General features: G+C 40.2%; 1 protein-coding gene across 6 annotated transcripts in view; it reads left to right on the plus strand.

Moving 5' to 3' along the window:
* Positions 1–20695, plus strand: part of LOC149770083 (uncharacterized) — a 77560-nt gene that overhangs the window by 44811 nt on the left and 12054 nt on the right. For all 6 annotated transcript variants that reach the window (XR_016418957.1, XM_089949418.1, XM_089949421.1 and 3 more), the window contains 6 exons: positions 1849–2713; positions 3047–3155; positions 9373–9541; positions 9997–10174; positions 11230–11379; positions 16499–16661. Coding sequence is in view for 5 of the 6 variants with exons in the window: in XM_089949418.1 (XP_089805544.1) it covers positions 1849–2713; positions 3047–3155; positions 9373–9541; positions 9997–10174; positions 11230–11379; positions 16499–16661 (1634 nt within the window). In the remaining variant the exon portion in view is untranslated. The remainder of the gene's footprint in view (positions 1–1848; positions 2714–3046; positions 3156–9372; positions 9542–9996; positions 10175–11229; positions 11380–16498; positions 16662–20695) is intronic.

Consider the following 20695-nt stretch of genomic DNA (forward strand, 5'->3'; position numbering starts at 1 on the left):
GAAAAATGGTTCAATTTTTTTATTATTTTGGGTTCAAATTCGAAATTATTTATTTGGAATTCATGAAAAAGGTAGCTCGAATTACTTAAGTTTCCAAATCCCCAAAATTTACAAAATAAATAGCAGAACGTCCAAGATCATGGGTCATGTTTAAATCTTACCGTTACATGGAACGTCTAAGTACCGGGTGCCAAATACATATTAAGATGATAATGTTAGGGGAAAATGGTTTTATTTTCATGCGTGCGTGTGTGTATGTTTGTGTGTTTTGTTTGTGGATTTGTATGAAGGTACAAGCAAACCATTACACGTTTTACTCAAATTGTGATAGTTTACTGATTAGCAGACTAGAAATCCCAATGCTAGGTACGAGTTTTCTTGTTCTTTGTATAACTTAATATTAATAAAGTCGGAACGTTAGGAAAATGATCTTTATCACAGCAAGAGCTCAGAATCGGGAGCTCAATTCTGCATATCGGACCACTCCATGTTATCATTATAGATGTCATTACGTAACTTTAAGAATAACAAACCTTTACTTCGTTTCAACTGCAGTTATATTGGCGATTTGAGAGTCATGTTAGTTCTCCAGTTAAATTCTGAATATAAACTTATTAAATGGGCGGTACCTTGTTCTCAGTATTTTCCAAGAAGTCGATCGGATCATTTGAATCTGTTCATCCGGGCTTGGTAATGCAAGCACAATCTCTTGAATGGACCATGAAGGTCAGGTTTTCATCGACTTCATTGACTTATTGGAGCACCATTTCGCAATTTCATCTCAAAGTCTTGCGATAGGTTCCTAACTTCTTATGATTCTCTTTCTTGTGTCTAGGTTTTAGTTGCACTTGAATTAATCTTAAAATTAGCTGTAACTACAGTATTCAATATTATCAATTGTTCCAGGCGTTGACGATCTGCCTGCATAGCACATCTTCTTTTGATTGGTCGAAAAATCTTCTTAGCTTAAATTAATGGCACATCATTTTAGGATAAATTGCTCAGGATAATGAAGAAAGGTGATCTTGGATACGATAAGTAGGTCACTTTCCATCCGTATTTTAATGTGGGACGTCGGGTGGCTGTGTTCCTCAAGTCGCACGCCTTTACAGGTGACGTACACAGCTCACTCGGCTCGATCAACGATGGAAGGTGTGAAAGTTTGCCATTAGCTTCCCAGAGATAGCTGGTTCTTCCTCAACGAATATACTGGCTGCTATGTGTAAGTATATCATGTCCTTAAATATGGTTTTAAACTCCTGAACAATAATCCGTATTTCACTCGAGCAGTTTCATCATCGACTCATTCGTTGGAGATCCGATTTATTATCTTACCATGGGTTTTTCTTTATTGCTCGACTCTGGACAATTAATGTGTCCAAAATATTTTTTCTTTGAACGGTAAAATATATGCCTGGGTTGCATATTCCAAATGAGAGTTTACAATACTCATGGATAATCTTGGGAATACGTCCTTACTCAAGCATGTCGATGATATCTTGATAGGTTAGTCTAGTATTTTACCGTGTAATATTGATAATTTTAATTTCGAGATCTGAGATGTGATTAGCGTTGGGGTTATAGATGTGAATAATGGCCGTAAGATTGGTTATGCTTTTTCTGTAGTTAGTACAAGGAGACTCGATGTGAAGGTAGTTCGACGGGACAAATACGCCTACTGATGAAAAGGTTTCTTGTTTAACTGGAATTGATTTTGAAGTCTGAAATAGAGTCTGACGCCCAAGAAATTATAACGACAATGTGCCGTCTAAATAACACTTAATTATAGTTTCAAAACATTTATCTTATTTAGATACCATTGAGTTCTTTTTCTTTGTTGTTACATAGCATTGAACCTAATAATGACAAGAGGCAAAATTACCTAAGCGTTGTAGAGAAAACTATTCCTATGAAGCCCCTACCAACAAAAGGCCGCGCAAAACCACCAGCGATTGGTAATTTGAAAGCCGGTTCTAAATCGGAATCAAATCCCGCCCAAGAATTTTCCGATGACAACATATACAACGAAATACCTGAGCCGGAAATAGATTATAGCCCACCACGATCACCAACACAAATTAAAAGCCCACAAAGTTTTAATCATGGACAAGTGCTTAGAGTTGTTTCAGGAAACTATGAAAAGAAGATTAAAACTAGTCCATCCACCGACTTAGAAGATACTAATAGAACATCGGGAACATACTCAAAGGTTATCAAAACTCGAAGTGAAACGGCAGTATCCGACGAAGCAGGAGCAAAATCGATCAAAAATACAGAAGTAAGTTCACCAGAAAAGAGTGTTCTCACATCACTTCCAGAAACTTCGACAAAGTCGTATGATACAATTATGAACAACATCGCACCTGATGATACTAAACCGCCACAGGTTGCAAAAGAAGCTGTAGGGGAAAGCCATACATCCAAAGATCCCATTTTGAAAAGAACAGACAGTAAGCCTACTGAAAACTCTCGTGTAGATGATGCAACATATGAAAACAACGTTGGTGTAAAAGCTTTTGTGACTCGGATCGAGGCTGAGTCGGCACCGAAATCCCCTCTCATGACGCCACACGCACCTGCTGCCCTAGTTCCTCTTCCTTTGGCACCAATTGCACCTCCTCCACCTCCCCCAAATAAAACACAAAGTGACAGAAATGATTCTACAAGACTCCGTCTGAAGCAAGTGCATTGGAATAAAATTCCAAAGAACTTGGTAAGTAGTTTTTCGTAAATATTTTTATTTATCCTGCTGGAGACTTCTGGGAAGATTGTATGATATTCACAGCAATTGTATGCATGGTGTGTTTTTAATGATGCAAAAAGGTATTTGTATCATTCATATATATATAAAGTCGTGGAATTAAACATTGTGATCAAACTTGTTCTACTTCATTTTTCCCATGCAAGTAATTGAAATTATAGTATTCTTAGATGTGGTCGTTATTTATCGATATAGATGCTTATTACTGTATTTGTCTGTATATGTGCATGAACACATTCACAGAACCACCAAGATAATAAATTATTGCTTTTTCTCTATTAATAGTTACAAAATACCATATGGAGAAAATGTCAAGATGTGTCAAACAAGATACAAGTCTCTCTTCTGGAGGACCAGTTTTCTCTAGCAGAGCGAGATGTTCCACAATCGATCGGTAAGCAAAATTAAACTTTATATGGCCTGCTGTAGAGAACTGGCTTATACAAAGGATGGTATTCGAAATATATGAATGTGACATACTTTTGACACTTCAGTGTCTTTTTAAAGTTTTGCTTTAGATCCGTTTCATAGATATTGTTGGCCACGAAGCTGTGTAACTTGGCCAAAGAATAGGTCACTTACCTTATATTTCACAGTTCAGTGACTCCGATTAAGTTTTGCATTTAGAGCAGTTTGTCGCTACCATTTTGTCTTTAAATATGTTACCCAATCATAATATCTTAAAAGAACTACCACTACCTTGCATATCCAGCTATCCCAGATACTACTTTTAGCTAAAGGGAGCTAGAGCTGAAGGTTGTCTGGCGACCTATCTGGCCTTCGGGCAGAGTGATATCCTACTTCCGCTCGTGCCAGGAAACACGCTCTAGTCACAAGAGACCTTGCGTAAACCAGAATCTGCGTGGAAGACATACCATTATAAGTTGGAGAGTTTTTCACTTCTAAGGAAAGTATACATCATCTATATTTCCAACCTTTCCTCTTCTTATTCTTACAAAGTTCTGCCATTACAGTGTGCTAACACTTTGTCGTCATTATACATTGAGATACTTACACGGGGAGCCTAAGCAACTTCTCATTCATTTCGGTTTATAATAATTTTGTACGTGCAAGACATTCGCAGCGTCCGAGCGCCAACTTCAATGTTTTGTTTGTACAGACGGCCTTTTTCCTTACAAGTAGTTGCCTCGTAATGGATATTATCGCACCTACCTTGTACGTGTATGTAACGGTGCCTAAGTTCCCTTTTCTGTGAAGGTTATTGTTTGTAATGTAGACACTTGTGTACATTTCTGTATTGCTTCCGTTCTGGTAGGACAAATACAGGTAAGCTTTCTATACACGGTTTACTCATTCGCTTCTTGCTCATGCATGTTACAATAGGCCACATGTTTATACCTTTCATAGTTGTATTGTTATTGTATTTTACCTGTATGCTTAACTGTTTTGTTAGACGTCTGATATAAATTTCTGGGTCACGTTTTAGGTTTAGCTCTGCACGGACATTGCGTTCTAACAAACAGGTGTAGAGTTGCATTTAAATCCGTTTTGCTCTATTTGTCTTACAGATTAGAACAATGGGCAAAGCGCAAAATACACAGCTCAAGGCGAAGGCGTTACCTTGTGCATGACGACCATTCTTCAGTGTGCTAAGAGCCAAACATTTCTTCTCTAACCTTCTGTTTAATGGTCAGATTGAAGAAGTCTGCAAACAACCACTCAGGAGACCGATTTCCCTCCCTCCCACAACCACAGCATCGATAGAGGGGTAGCATGCAAATCAACAAAAGAACCCAAGGGCCTTTCACAAGACACGAACCTCTGAAACCGTCCTATCGAATATCCATCTAGCGAAGGTCACAGTTTTCACATAACAAAGCGGATATAGCACCGAGAGTGTCCTATCGTTTGTTCCAGACTTTTCTTGGTTCTAAAGGCAAAGTGCACTCTGCGTCTGGTCATCGACATATGCGTCGTCAATCAATTTATTCACATTCTTTGGTTTTCAGTGGAAATACCAGAGCACATTTGAACGCCATCCACGAGGGAGACTTAGCTATCTTTGCGGATTTAAACGGCATATACCTTAATATCCCTACTCACAGGATTTTCAGTACATTCCTGCGGTCCGCCAACAACATCGTATACTAATTCAGGGCACTCCCAACTGGGTTCAACACAATTTCCCTGGATCTTCACTTGTATGATGAATCGAGTAATGCGCATGTCCAGACCATTTCTATGGCGGCAATATCAATTTGCCTTAACGACATCCTGCAGAAACATCAAAGAGTTAGATCTGACAGGACATGACGAACTTTGTTACTAATCTGGACTTCTCGTTGTTGTTGTTATTATAGGGTTTAACGTCATTTTTAAGCACAAGATAGGCTATACATGGCGGCCAGTATAAAAGGTGGAGGAAGAACCCGTTTGAACCCCAGAAAGAACCATCGACCCACGAGCAGCTACCGGCAATCTTTCTCGGATACCCACATTGGCCGAGCCATAGACTAGAACCCACACAGACAGAGGTGTGATTGCAGTGATCGGTAGCGGAGAGCGCTTTAGACCACTCGGCCATTCTGAGCCTAGGACTTCTCATTAACAAGGATACACAGGACATTGTACCCTGTAAACAATTTGCTCACCTAGGCACGACAACATATTTCGTCTCTCTCAAGATCGGGCCTTGAAATCCGAACGATGATGGTAGCACCTTTACTTTCGAGGAATTATGACTGCACTGGAATTCCTTCCCTTACTACATGGTTCTAGGTTGCCTTCTCATGCGCCCATTGCAACGATTCTTCTACCAGAATGGAGGCCTAAAGTTATCCAACTGGGTCATCCTCTCACCATCTGCAAACAAGTGAGTCACCATGGTCGGAACTGAGGAAACATAAATTGGTTCATGGCAGGTATACATCTACCAGTACACCCGACAAGGTTACAGTATGTACGATGCAAGTACGAAATGCTGGGAAGCCCATCTACTACTATCCTTTCGGGAAACCAACGGTACATACTCTCCCCAGGAATAACATCTTGATGTCAATACATTCTGGAGATGACGGCGATTGTGAAAGCCTTTCACTTGCGACAGGAATATCTGCATGGCAAAGGAGTTTTCATTCTGTCCACAATTGTACAGTAGTGACTTTTCTTAAATAACAAGGAGGAACCAAGTCCTACATCGGTCACGTATTTCACGCGACAAGGAGGAACGAAGTCCTAAGACCTTTTCGTCACCTAACAGACACTGAATAGTCTTGTCATCTCTCCGTTTTCATTCAGATATGTACCCGATTGGACCCCCGGTTGTGGACCAGTTTGCAACAAGGTAGAATATCAACTACCATCATTCGTATCTTCAGTCCCGGACTCAATAGGCAGTCGACGCTCTATAGATAGATTGGAAACGACCTGGATGCCTACGCCTACCCTCCAACACATCTGATCCGAAAGTGATAATAAAAGCAAGAGATACCGAGAGTCACCTTATCATCATTGCAACAAATACATCCTCGTCAATCTTGCAACGGGAACTCCTCATAGAATTCGGATTTTCCCTCATCTACTTAATCACGACGGCAGTTGTTTCATTCCTACTCAGAACTGCGGAACCTGCACGTCTGAATCATATGAAACATTCCCTTAGAAATAAGTAATTCTCACAACCAGTCGTAGAGAGAATCGCTTTAGTAAGACAGACCTCCACTCGGAAAGGATACGAAGGCAAATGGCTCGTTTTCACCCAGTGACGCAAGTAGTGAAGCGGGCCACTATAGCGACAATGGGAATTAACATTAACATACCCCCTGGGCCACTATAGCGACAAAATTTATAGCACAATGGATATTAGCATTACAAGACCTCCTGGGCCACTATAGCGACAAGACTTTTTCAGATCACACTGGAACACGTTTAGCCTCAAGGGAAATTTAACATGGGACTATTGGGTTTGTATAGCGACAAGGGATAGTGGGGTCTGTATAGCGTCTGACGTCACGGTATGGAAGATTGGTAACAGTGTTGCAACCATGTGAGGTGGCGTCACAGTACCGAGCAAAGGAGGGGATTTAGATGTATATCTAGCTTTTATTTGGGATGTAGATTTATATCTAGCTTTTATGTTCCGGATCTGTCATCCCAGAGGACTCAATTCGATCTGGTAAGACTTATATCCACAGCTAAACAAGTCACACTTCCAGGTCGATCAACAGCTTATAATACAGATGGAGTCTCTTCCAGTCCGGTTGCCTGGAAGCTGTCTAACATATCTTACGGGACCGAGATGGTTTCTCTGGGATAAGGTGATGAATCTCCCTCCACCTCTTACATATTCTTCTTTGGTATTATGATTGGGTAACGTATTTAAAGAAGAAGCCGATTGTTCCTATTAAGGGGCCCCTAGTGGCTGAGTGGTCTAAAGCGCTCTCCGTTACGGATCACTGCCATCTCACCTCTGTCTGCGTAGGTTCGAGTCTAGGATTCAGCCAATGTGGGTATGTGAGAAAGCTTGCCAGTAGCTTCTCGTATGTCGGTGGTTCTTTCCGGCGTTTTCCCGGGTTCTTCCTCCACCATTAATACTGGCCGCCATGTATAGCCTATCTTGTGCTCAAAATGGTGTTAAACCCCATAACAACAACAATAACAATGTTCCTATTAAAATATTTTTCGTCGAGAATACGTACCCATCCATAATCCACATAACCCTCGGGGTTCTCCGCAGTTACATCCAAGGAGAGCGTGCCTTCCGTTCCATAAGAACCGCTCCAGTGGCCTAGTGGTTAGTGCGTCGCCTCGGATGCGGGAGGTCGTGGGTTCGATCCTCTGCCGAGTCATACCAAAGACTTACAAAAATGGTACTAACAGCTTCCTCGCTTGGCGCTCAGCATTAAGAGGTTAGTGTTAGGACTGGTCGGCCTGGTGTCAGGATAATGTGACTGGGTGAGACATCATGCTACATGATGCCCCAGTCCTAGACATCACTCTAAACTGCCACATTGCAGACATCGTATCGATATGACTGAAAAATTGGTAAAGCTACGTAAACAATCCAAATCACACACACACACACACACACACACACACACACCGCGGAAAGAACCACTGACCCTCGAGAAGCTACTGGCAAAGCTTTCTCACATACCCACATTGGCCGAATCCGAGAATGTAACCCACGCAGACAGAGGTGAGATGGCAGTGATCTTTAACGGAGAGCGCTTTAGACCACTCGGCCGCTCGGGGCCCCTTGCGAGGTAATAGTTCTCTTTAGGTATTATGATTGGGTAATGAATTCTCGACGAAACAGAATTTTACTAGGAAAATTAGTTTTACAATAGGTTTGTACAAAAGGAAATATGTGATGGCGGTGTATTTGTGCTATTTAAATTTATTTTATTCGGAAAAATCAGATGTTTGGTTACATTGTGGACAACAAATATGTAAGCATTATCCTGTGCATACTATCTTTGATTTAGTCCAATAACAACGAAATATTGATACAAAAGTGATGCATTTTCTTAAATTTAGATTTTTATTTCCAATCGGCAGGATGAGTTTAGCAAACATTTTGTTTCTCCATTTGTGGTCTTTTTCTTATATCTTTGTTATATTGACGCAATGAGCTTCTATAGCTTCTTTACCTTTTAAAAGAACAGCTTCACTGAAATGGCCCATTTGATTATTTTCTTAAACTAAGGATTCGTATCATCAGCAAAACAAATAACCGATTTCTGTAAATTTGATAAAAAATATTGAACAGTTAAACGATATTCTAACTTTCATTCGCTAGTATCTAGTATGTGAAAAAATAATATATATATATTGTATACAACTGAATGCAGTATGCGTTCTTTTGAATCATTTTTGGGCCCATGATTCAGTGAAACCACAAAACGCCAGATTGCTGACAAAATTTTAGTAATTCAGAATCAAAAGCGTATTAATGTTGATAAATAGTACTCTCTTATGGTTGTTTGTTTTGGCTTGAACGGCTTTTTTCAGCACGTGATAAGCTATACATGGCGGCCAGTACATGTAGTGGAGGAAGAACCTGGAAAAACTACGGGAAGAACCACCGTTCCACCGGAAGCTACTAACAAGCTTTCTCACATACCCCATTGGCCGAGCCCGAGACTCGATCCCACGCGAACAGAGGTGAGATCTCTTAGACCACTAGATCACCAGGGTCAACTTCTGTGTTGGTAGTTTAGTACATTTTATATTACTAGCATGGAGTCACTCTATGATTTCAGTATGAGAACTGCCGTCAAGTTAAACTCGCTTTTCTCAGATTGTTGCACCTTAGTTGATAATTCAAACAATGTTGGTAGACATTTGAAATCTGAGGAATGTCGTAGCGATTCACAAGTAGCTTGAAATACAAATGGTCGGCGGTACATGTGCTCATCGATAAGAAGTACATGAAAGAATATATGTCAGTTTGCCAAAAAATGCCAGACATGTCATGACTAACTAATAACAGACTTTCACATCTCATGTGTTTGGCGTTAAAATGAAGTGACGTATATCAAATCAATCATTGTACGGCAAAACAAGAGGTCTGCCCATTTAATATTTCCCTTCCGATCGGTTGCCAAGTTTTCACTTTACGCATGATGAAGCTATGTGTTGTTTTATAGGTTTCAAATCATCGGGTAAACAGCTGCTGATTGACCCCAAACGTGCCCAGAATCTGGGAATATTGATTAATGGTCTTAAGCTTAATGGAACAGGGCGGTTACAAGAAGCTTTAAACAGCGTGTCCGAAGATCAGATATTTCCATCAGAGAAGCTTACCACAATTAGAAGGTATTGCAATCAGCTCATTTATTCTATACAGTTTATATGTTCATTTGCTTTTGCCTTGCACTTTTGTTATCAAGATGTTTTCTGCAGTCGTCTTCCAATTTTTCAGACAGTGCCTTAAATCGTCAGGTAATTTGTCAAAGAAAAGATCTGATCATAAATTCTTTAATATGAGTTAGACATGAAGGTACTCCAGACTTACCAGCTATCCTAGTATCTTTCTTCGCTGTACTTTGGAAATTTGTGATATAAAGCTGTTATTCAGGTCAAGTCACTACCTGCAATCCAGTTTACACTTTGTTTATTTTATGGCTGCAATGAGATTCTGCCACATACATAGGTTTTCCGAGAGTATGGTGGAATTTTGTTTTAATTTTTATCATTTCGGTTATTTAAAAAATCATCGAAGCAATGGTGTCTATAACGAAATTAACCACTTTATGCTCATCGCCTTACAGATACCAGCCGACACAGGATGAGATTGACATGTACAGGCAATATTTAGGTCGTGAGCACGAGTTGCACGATGTGGATAGATTTATGCTAGAGTTGTCAAACATCCAGTGTCTCTCTGTTCGTCTGGACCTTGTCCTCGCATTGTGGGATTTTCCTCGACAATTTGAAGCCATCGAACAGGTATGTATATATGTTAGTATTTCATCATTTGCCTCTAAATTTTCCTTGAATTTAGGACAGTTTGTACTCACATTTTCATAGTGTTGTAAATCTATAAATCTTGATTAAATATCATTTGATCAACCAACTAATTGGTATATTATCTCAAACCTTATCAATTAATTATGAGGTATATCTCTCATAGAAATTACCACTCCGGTGGCATAGTGGTTACAGCGTCCGCCACGGACCCCGAACTCCGATTGAGTCATACCAGAGACTTATAAAAATGGTACTACCAGCTGCCTCGCTAGGCGCTCGGCATTACGAGGTCAAACTTTAATTCATGTTCCTATTGTACTTGGAACATGATTTTTGATAACCGATTTGAGGGTTAATGACCAAGATTAGAGAGTGAATTATCCTTTGGTTTTATCTGGGTTCGACTGCTGAATGTTTTATGAAAGGTGAGGTGTTTCGTGTCCATTCAAGTATTATTAATAGGTTTGACACAGCCGTTTAGCAAAGAGATGAAACAGTTTTTGGGAATTGTGAGGTTTAAGGTTAGAAGATAAAGTCACAGACGGTTGTTGGTAGTGTGCTACTGGGGCCACATATTATGATATATTACCACTCTCACAAATCCATCCCCCTTTGAATAGTTAAAATTGCCTAATACATTTTGGTGACTTGTAAAAGACATTGAACCTTTTCATGACCCCAGTTAATCATGGCCTACAAACAGAAAGATATTATGACAACAATGGAATTGGATTACGATTGGACTAGATTTTAAATTCTGTTTTCTTTCGGCGATATTAACGTTCAGTTTAATCTAGCTGCAATAAACTTAGATCTGCAGCGATAAGATACATTTTTGCATGGTCGTATCAGTTTGTTAATTCATTGTGACATTTAGAACACAACTGTGTAAGTTGTCTCTCTCTCTTTATATATATATATATATATATATATATATATATATATATATATATATATATATATATATATATATATATATATATATATATGCCGTTTAAAGATTATAAGACTTTTACATTTTTTGTTCCTTGTAGTTAGTCGAACTGGTGCACGCTGCCTGTGACGAACTTACCAGTAACGTCCAGTTCATTTCGGTGCTAGAATATATACTGGCCATCGGAAATCATCTAAACTCTTTCTGGTCTGAATCAGTGAAGGGCTTTCAAATCTCTTCCATTGAAAAGGTAATTGTTTCTCACCTTCAGAAAAGATGAATTCTTGGATTTCACACATCTTTTGCAACTTCAGTATTAGAATCATAGCTTTACTCCGCCTGTGACAAGTTTATCGTAATGCAAGACGCTAAGGGTGAAATCGGTTTACTATCCCTTGTTTAACTTCTGCTTCAATTATGTTATATAATTATAATACCTTAGAAGAACTACAACTACCTGTCAAATTCACACATCCCATGCTAAAATCTTTGAGCTAAAGTTACATATATCTGCCCACATACGAGACAGTTATATAAAGTTATCTCCCCTTGATACGTGGAATGACGCTATATATATATATATATATATATATATATATATATATATATATATATATATATATATATATACAGTGAATGCTTCAGGTACTACTTCCGCTTCTACCGAGCTGGCCGCTATGTAGAGATGGAGATGCCTCGCAATACACGTACAATTATTCCGGCTGTTTTCTACCTTAAAGCATGTTGGAGTAGTTTTCGAATGTGATGTGTTGGATAGATAGTAAATGGGCTGCAGTACTTAGGAACTAAAATTAAAGGCGCAGACGCGTGCCTTGACGGATAAAGACGTCATCAGTATACAATATGGCGTAACTGCGGAGAAGAACTTGCTTTTCAATGGGTACTGCACACGATTTATCAATCATGAAGCGCTCCAAGCTCTAACGATCAGCGACAGGTCTGGCTCTTCGTTCAACACCGCAGCATGATGAACCTTTCTTTGTAGAATAGTAGGCCATTTACCTAATGAGCTCTACATCCAGTTGCCTTTATCACCTGCTAATGAGGGAAAATGTGATCGAAACAACCCGTTTAAGCTGAAGTTTCGCATTACAGATGCATGGACCGGGCAATCAGATAAAAAATACCGAACATCCTGCTAACTGGAATAAGACCACGTCATGCAAACTACGATTGTCACAACCGGACTCGGCCAAGTGGCTCTGAACGCAACAGGTAACTAACATAGTTAATCGTACATTGCAAGCGAAAGACGGACGAATTTTATTGAAAGCACTGGGGCAAGATATAGATAAAAGCTAGCAGACTCCGATATTATCACTGCTACGCACTGGTTTTGTGGATCAAATATCTCCTAACCCATCCCAACATAAATAACGGGACAACTTCGTGCAAGATAAAGTAGCAACGTTCCATCACACCGGAACCCTGCCATATACCAAGGATTGCAACAGGTCACAACCACAGTCGATCTAAGTGCATAGCTAAGTATCCCAGTACACAGAGCATATGGATTCACTTCGTTCCCATACCTTTGCCACTCAAAAGGAGTACCCCAATCAGGACCTTCTGGGGGCATGAATGGCCACTACTTTAGACTATCTTCTCCAACTTCATTCCAGCTTCTGCGACACCCCGTTCACTAGATCCATTGTCTTCTCTTGATCTCACTATGACAATAAAATACTCAGCGTTCCAAACGTCAGTCGAACATTTGAGCAAATCGTCTACTTGTTATCATTTGCGGTTTGTTGTTTTGCTCCTTCTCCGCCAACACCTTGGTTCAGAATTGCAGCATGTGTTGACCTTCTAATCAAGAAAGACCAACCTACGTTCAACTGATATCGCTCTCAGGCTGAGTGGCTGACTTAGAGAGCATTACAGAGACATAGCACTCGTGAAAATGACGAAGCCCTTGACAGGAACCCCGCAGATGATTTCGTGCACGGTGTAATTAGAGACCAGTTTTGTAGGCTACATATTCCATAACTTGATCCACATAATAATTGAAACGGAGGATACGATGGCTCTGTCCCGTCACTATTGAATTAATGACACTCTTACACTGATCAATAACTTGTATGCCGTTCCGACGTGTGAGCTCTGGTACTTTTAGATCTTGCCTGCCCATGACAGTGGTACAAGAGATAGCGTTATGGAGGATAAGATGGCCATGTTCCGTTACTATCGGACTGTGCCATCCGTATCAGATCGCACCGGGTCAATATACAAAAATTTGTTTTTGAGATGGAATTATGAGCCTGTCTACGATGTGCAATATTTTGTGTAGTGATAAAGTGCTTCCAGCTTGCTTCTTGTTCATTTGTGCCATAGTGCCTGTTAGTATGAGGTTTCCTCGAGGGAAACAGTCCTGCAGATCCAATACAGATTGAAACGCACGGTCCTCGAGCATCAGTATGGATAAAAGCAGGGAGAAGGTATCGTTAATCTATTATCGCGTAGTTAGGCTACGCATCTGCACACATACCATCACTGGAAAGATGCATACCGTTAGTGGATACATACTGTATAATAGCATGACGGTTCCATGTAAATCCATGGCCTGTTAGTGCCTGTTGTGCTCTGTTGTTATTAGGGATCCAGGGCGGCACCCAATAGTCATGATGTGCTCCTATTTATTACCGATCTATTTAGAGCTGGTATTTTATAGCTCCGAATCCATCCCATACCATCATCGAACATTATCGGAAGATTCTCCATCGCATTTTTGTTTCATTAGCGTCTAAGGCGACGTTCACCCAAGACACCAGGACCAGGTACGATAGTTATTCGTAAGTGCTATGGACCTGGTCACAAAGAGGAAACTAATGACTCTGTTTCATCAAAACTTAACTTGGTTATTGAATGGGATCACATATGGCCATCACATTCTCCTACAGCCATTGCTTCCGCTGAAGGTGTCGGGTGACAGAGATCTAATGTCCCGTATCCCTTCCTGGCATTATAGCATGGGCTTCTGCATCGCAGTCACATAGTCTTTACCCTTTACTGGACCCATCCAGGGTAGTCTTGTGTATTTGGGCACTGTTCGTTTGGACTGATCATTTCAAACTTGATTTTTTGTCAAGAATCGTATTTGAGCCCGAAAATTCCTTCTGAACAGAGTATGTCACTAAGAGTATAATGGATGGAAATAATTTTAATGCGAGCTTCAATTCTTACAAGAATCATGTCTCAGACCGACAATCCTTCGCCCACGGTATTTACTCAATGCTACAGCGAACATGACTGTTCTAAGTCGTCTACAGTTAGCACCAATCATTATCAAAGGCTGCTGTTCCATGATTTAAGAAACGCACCATAATGGAATGGAGGATTCTGCCCGTCGAAAGACATTGGCTCTGTCCCTCATATGAAATATATCACGGGTGCTGACTTAGCTGGATAAGGCTCTGTTTTAATGTATCTCTCGGTCTTCATTGGCTCACATATAATCTAAGATCTCCTTCCAATTCCGCACTAGCGACAGCGTGTAGAATCCGCCAGGTGCATGCATTATCAGTCAACCAAAACTACTTGCAGTGCCGAGAGGAATGGTCAGTGTCACTCATCATGACCCTTGCTTTGTATGACAAGAACAGGCTATCATTCATGGAAATTAATCCAATGTGGTGCAAACCCTGTATGATATGGACACTTGATCTCAAGGTTGTCTATAGGACCCAGTGAAAGCCCTGACTTTGGTACCTGAAATGATCCGAACCGGTGGGTCGAGGGAGATTTCGCGTCTTTTTAAATCTCAGATGGAAAAGACGACACATCAGTGCAGGCACTTGCGTCCTGGATAAAACGACTATCCTCTACGCATATCGGGTATTAATCCAAAATCAAATGAATCGGCTACAAATATAGGTAGAACAGTCGCAAAAAGTATTGCACTGGAGCGAAACTGTTTCCTAGTTCACATCCACGCCGTCGGATGGAGGTCATACAACACCTTCTCCAGGTTTAGTCTCAGATATCGTATATTCCCAAAACCCTGAGCAACACCTGGTAGTATCAATTGCCGTGGCGCAACAGGAATACTTCCTAGTTTGTTTGGCTTCTTCGATAGGGAGTGAATTCACAACTTTCAGTGGATTTGTGAGAGTGATTTTCCCCTTACAAAAGCAGCGCCCCGACATATGGTGTCTCTTCTCTAGCGGGGTTATAATTTAGAAGTGCCTCACCAATCTTAGGGGACCAGGAACGATCTCTCTGGAGGTAAGGATATGTCACTTCCTCGACCTCTTATCTGTTCTCCTAAGACATTATAATCGAGCAGCGTATTTAAAGAACAAATCATTCTTTTAAGCAATATGTATTTATTCGATAACACTTACCCGATCACAATACACATGCACCCTTCCACTGTTCTGGTAGTTAAATCCACCTTGACATCATGCACTCATCGCCAGTGGTATCTAAAGAATCCACAAAATATGACGCTATCCTTGTATCAGGTCGAGATCACTTGATCTAACTGCCACTTGAGTGGGCAGATAACAATTAGCTTCTTAGCTATACATATTTAGCTGTCGGGGGTGAGATTTGATAGGTAGTTGTGGTTCTTTTAAGGTATTATGGTTGGGTAAGTATTGTTGAAGAAATATATTTTGCTAGAAAAAATTGGTATTTCGTATTTCCGCCATCATCATTAGATCGCTTTGTAAAGAAGATGCATAGTTTCTGAATAGGAATTGAGATGGGTTTCAGCATCATTTGTAATACTGTGAATTTGCTTTGCTTGTTCTGGGGCGAAATGGGATGCCCTTAAGGATCATTAGGAGGCGACAGCTACTGCATGTTTGAATAGTATGTTATACTTTCATAAAACAAAGTTTTAACTGATATTTTAAAAAAAGAAATCGAGGTGGCTCAATTGCAACATAGTTGGACATGTAACCTGCCGTATGCGGGTTCAATACCCTCAGTCTCAATCAGCGAGGGTAGGCTGTTTCTCTGCGTCCTTGGAGAAGGTACTTAACTGCCATTTTCGTGTCAGGGTATTGCCAAAAATGTGTTAAACATGCGGTTAAAACCAACATGCCAGACATTGTATACCTTTTTTGTGTCTGTCCTCAAATTGGTGAGAACAACAATAAATTTGCATTGAATTTAAAACATAGATGTCGTACGTTTCTATACCTTTAATAGATAACAAATCTTAAATAATAACATTTGAGGTGACCATTGATTCACTAAGTTAATACAGTGCGATGCTGATGCCGCAATATAATATCTATATTTTATGTTCCTACTATAACATACGATTTTGTCCGAAAAGAGCAAACATTAATCTAATCGTTGATGTATTATAAAATTTGTTCTGTACTTGTACTTCACAGATAATGGACATTAAAGGCCGAACAGCCAGCTACACAATGATCAATTTTCTGGTGGATCAGCTACAACTTACTGACCCCAGTTTGATGACTTGGCCGGACACTGTGCTATCAGTCAAAAAGTGCCAGGACTGTTCGGTCAAAGCCGTGGCTGCTGAGGCGGAGGGTGAGTATGAACGGTTTAGGACCATCATTAAGCAATCAAGTACTTCCTTTTGCGACTTCCTCACAGATTAGAAAAATATTGTAACCCACGTTTACAATGTTCATATTTTTGACTATTTGCGAGTTTAAGAGATGACCAGGAAAAATGTATTCCCCATTACCATTAAATTCAATAGGTGATGTGCTATTTTCAAATCAACTTAGAATAAACACATCGCGATTCAGTTTTTAAATATATGGAATATCACTCCGCAGACCAAATTTGTTCCTTCTCAGATACATTACTTATTCGCAATCCTTTAGGAAAACTACTGCTACCTCGCAAATCCAGCGCTCCCACGCTAAATTGCTAACCTTTTTCTGCATGCATTAAAATACACTTAAATAAAATAATATCCCCTTAATGCAGAGATTGACGCTAAATCACATGAATACTTCAGTTACTACTTCTGCTTGTGTTGATTAGCTCCCTACAGAGAGACCTCGTAAACCACATGCAAGTATTTTCGATGCTTTCGAGCTTATATCAAGTTGGATGGGCATTTACCTCGAAGAAAAGTATATTTCATCTAGAAATGTCCAACATTTCGTTTCTTCTTTTCTTTGACGACAACGTTTCAGCATCATCACTTTTTGTCGTCCTTACACACTTAGATGCCATAGACACGTATCTGCACGGTTCGCTATTGCGTCCCAATACATTGTTATAGCGGTATATAAAAATACGCAGGTCTATCGAAAACACTTATATTATTACTGTGTAATTCCCGATACAGTCAGAAATATATTGGTAAGTTTTCTATATTAATTCAGTTCTATGCGACCACTTCCTCGTTATATAAGTGACGAATTACTTATTTGTCCTGTATTTGACATCATATCGCTTTTCCTACACTTAACATTTTCTTAAAAAGGTATAGTGCCCATTTCGTAAGTATCATTAGTGATGCTTCAGTGCATTATTATTTGCATGTATTTGCGGTGTACTATATAAAATTCAGTTATACTCCTGCATAATTTACGTTTTGGTCTGATACGTACATTTAAGTTTTCTTTACCTAGTTTAGTCATAGCGTCCTCTTCACTTTTGTTATAAGCGACCCTTCGATGATTTCACATCCATTCCTTAAAGTAATATTTAGAAGAAATGATATCGTAACGCCAACTTCGCAAGTATTAACAGTTAAAAATCGGGACCGGTTTTGTGGATAAATATTCCCTAATCTACCTCAACACAAATAACGGCACAGTGGAATGCAAGATAAAATGTCAATATACCGTCAAAAGTAGATTTAGGCATAAGTCTCAGCTCGCAACAGGTTACTATCACAGTTGATTTTATTACACGGAATGCCTTTATCCAGTTTGCCTACTTATTAGCACAAGGTACTTTCATTTATCTTATGCCCAGTGCCCGGTGCAAAGAACCCGCGAGGGTGTATGTGTATCACGATTGGATAAGTATTCTCGAAGAAACTTAATTTACTAGAATAAATTAGTTTCTTCTTTAAATACGTTACCCAATCATTATACCTTAGGATAATATGCAAGATGTGGAGAGAGATACCATCTCCTGTCCCCTAACGTATATGAAAAAGCTTCTAGGTAACCCGACTGGAGAGGACTCCATTTGTGGGGGTGCGGATTCAAAAAGGGAAACATTCTCCCCTCAAATCCATCAGAAGACTTGAAGATGCGTCTTGTGAAGCTGTCGTTTGACCTGGAGAATGTGGACTCCAATTTGCATCCCACAACCTGAATTATGTCGGTTATAACAGTTCCGGTCGAATGCTAAGCTGGTGGCAACTGTTTTAATGAGTAATACATTCGTTTCAACTATGGTTATTTCCATATCTACTGAGCGAATAACCCACTTAATCCAGGACGAGAAAGTCTATTGATACATCCTCCTGTCCTGTCATGAGAGATAGAAAGAGGCGTGATCTCCCTTGTCCCAACGGCTCTGTTATATTAAGGTACCACGTGAAAGCCCGAAGTGGGTCTTGTAAGTGGTCTTCAACTGATATGTCCAGGCTAGACAGAGGTTTCATGACAAAAGTCTGGTTACACGTTGAAGGAAGTCGGTTCTTAAGAGATGAACGAGGATGCCGTCATAAGTAAGACAAACCTGTCTTGTGGGAACTGTGTGTACTTCAGGTTTGTTGATAGGGCATGTATTTCGCTAATTCTGCCTGCAGTCGCTAAAACCCTGAGGACAGGTTTTGTAAGAAAGGTGAGCCAGAGATGCTCTTGAGATTGGTTTAAATTGCGGTTTGTTAAGCTACGTTTATAACCTAAGATAGGTTCCACTTGGGTATAGGGTTAATGTTTTCGGACGTGTATAATCAAAGTTGGCGAGTAGGTCGATAAGTTTTTGTTTTGTTTTAGCCGATATCCTCTCTTTCATGATGAAGAAATGTGTCAGCAATAATGGAGCGGTAACCTTTTACCGTACTCAGTGCGAATTTTCTTCGAAGACTCAGAGGAAGTTAGATATTTGCTGTATATATCCGCGGAGAGGTATGATTTCATCGTTCGTGCACCACAGGGTGAAAACATACTACGAACCTTCGTATGCTTTCAGATTTTAGGGCCTTTCAGCTAAAGTGATTCTTTCCACGACTGGTTATAAGAATTGTTTTTTTTCCGAGGGCCTGTTTAATTTGAACCAGATGTGCAGCTTCCGTAGCACTGAGTAGAACTAAACAACTGTCGTAGTGGTTGTTTGAGTAGAAGGATGTAAATCCGAACCAAGGAGTTCCCATTGCGAGATTGATGTATTTGTTGATCCACGACTTCTCCCATCTGATTGGTGCAATGAGGTTAAGGCGACACTTTGATTCTCTTGCTTTCTGTATCATTTTCGGAATCAGAGGTTTTGAGGGTAGGCGTATGCATCTCGGCCGTTTACAATCTATCGATAGAGCGTTGAATGCCCAGGCTTTGAGTCCGGGAATGGAGATACGAAGGTTAGGAATTAGGTATTCCACCTTGTCACAAACAAGTCCACCATAGGTTTATCCCCTTGGGTACATATATGAATGAAAATCGAGGAATGATGAGACCATTCCGTCTGAATTATTGTATTGTTCTGGGACAAAGATTCGGCTTGTTCGTTAGGAGTCCTTGGATAAAGCGAACTTGCACGTAGATTTGTTCTGGAAAACACCCCTTTAGAAAGTTGCACACCAAGTCCCAAATATCCTGGTACTTGGTTCTTCTTTGCTGACTGATATAGGTCATTACTGTAGGACTTGATCCCTCCTTGTCGTTTGAGATGTCACCACTGTAGAGTTTTGGGACATAATGAGGACTCCATTGCCGTCATCTCCAGAATGTATTGATATGAAAATGTTGTTCCTGGATAGAGCATGCACCGCTGGATCCCCGAAAGGATGGTTGTAGGTGGCCTACTCAACCTTCAGTACTTGAATCGGTACAGACTATAATCTTGGGCTGGTGTACTGGTAGATTTATACCCGCCGTGAGCCAAGTTATGTTGCCCTAGTGTCGCAGATGGTGACTCAATTGTATAGTGGGAAAACGTTAGGCCTCAATTTGAGCAGAATAATTATTTGTAATAGGCGCATGAGAAGGCGACCTAGGACATTGAAGTCCACTGCCGTATGAAGCAAGCCTAGTAGGCCAATGAATTCCCGTATGAATAAAATTAAGCGAAAGTAAGGGTGATATCACGGTTTGGATTTTAATGCCCGACCTTGAAGGAGATGCAACATGTTGCCTGTATATTGAACTATATACATGGGTGAACAAATTGTTGAGATGGTACAAGGTCGAATTTTTCCTTGTTGACAAGAAGTCCAGATTGGTAAAAAGAGTTATCATGTTTTGTTAGATCTAACTCATTGATGATTTTGCAGGGCGTCTTCCAGGTCACTTGATGTTTCCACCATAGAAATTATACGGACATACTCCATTATTCGATTCATTTGACGAGTGAAGACCCAGGGGCTGATGTTGAGCGACAATGGCTGTGCCCTGAATTGGTATACGATGTTGTTGCTAATCACATGA

The sequence above is a fragment of the Sinohyriopsis cumingii genome, unplaced genomic scaffold (genome assembly GCF_028554795.1).
Source record: "Sinohyriopsis cumingii isolate HCF-2022 unplaced genomic scaffold, ASM2855479v2 utg002715l, whole genome shotgun sequence".
NCBI classification, from domain to species: domain Eukaryota; kingdom Metazoa; phylum Mollusca; class Bivalvia; order Unionida; family Unionidae; genus Sinohyriopsis; species Sinohyriopsis cumingii.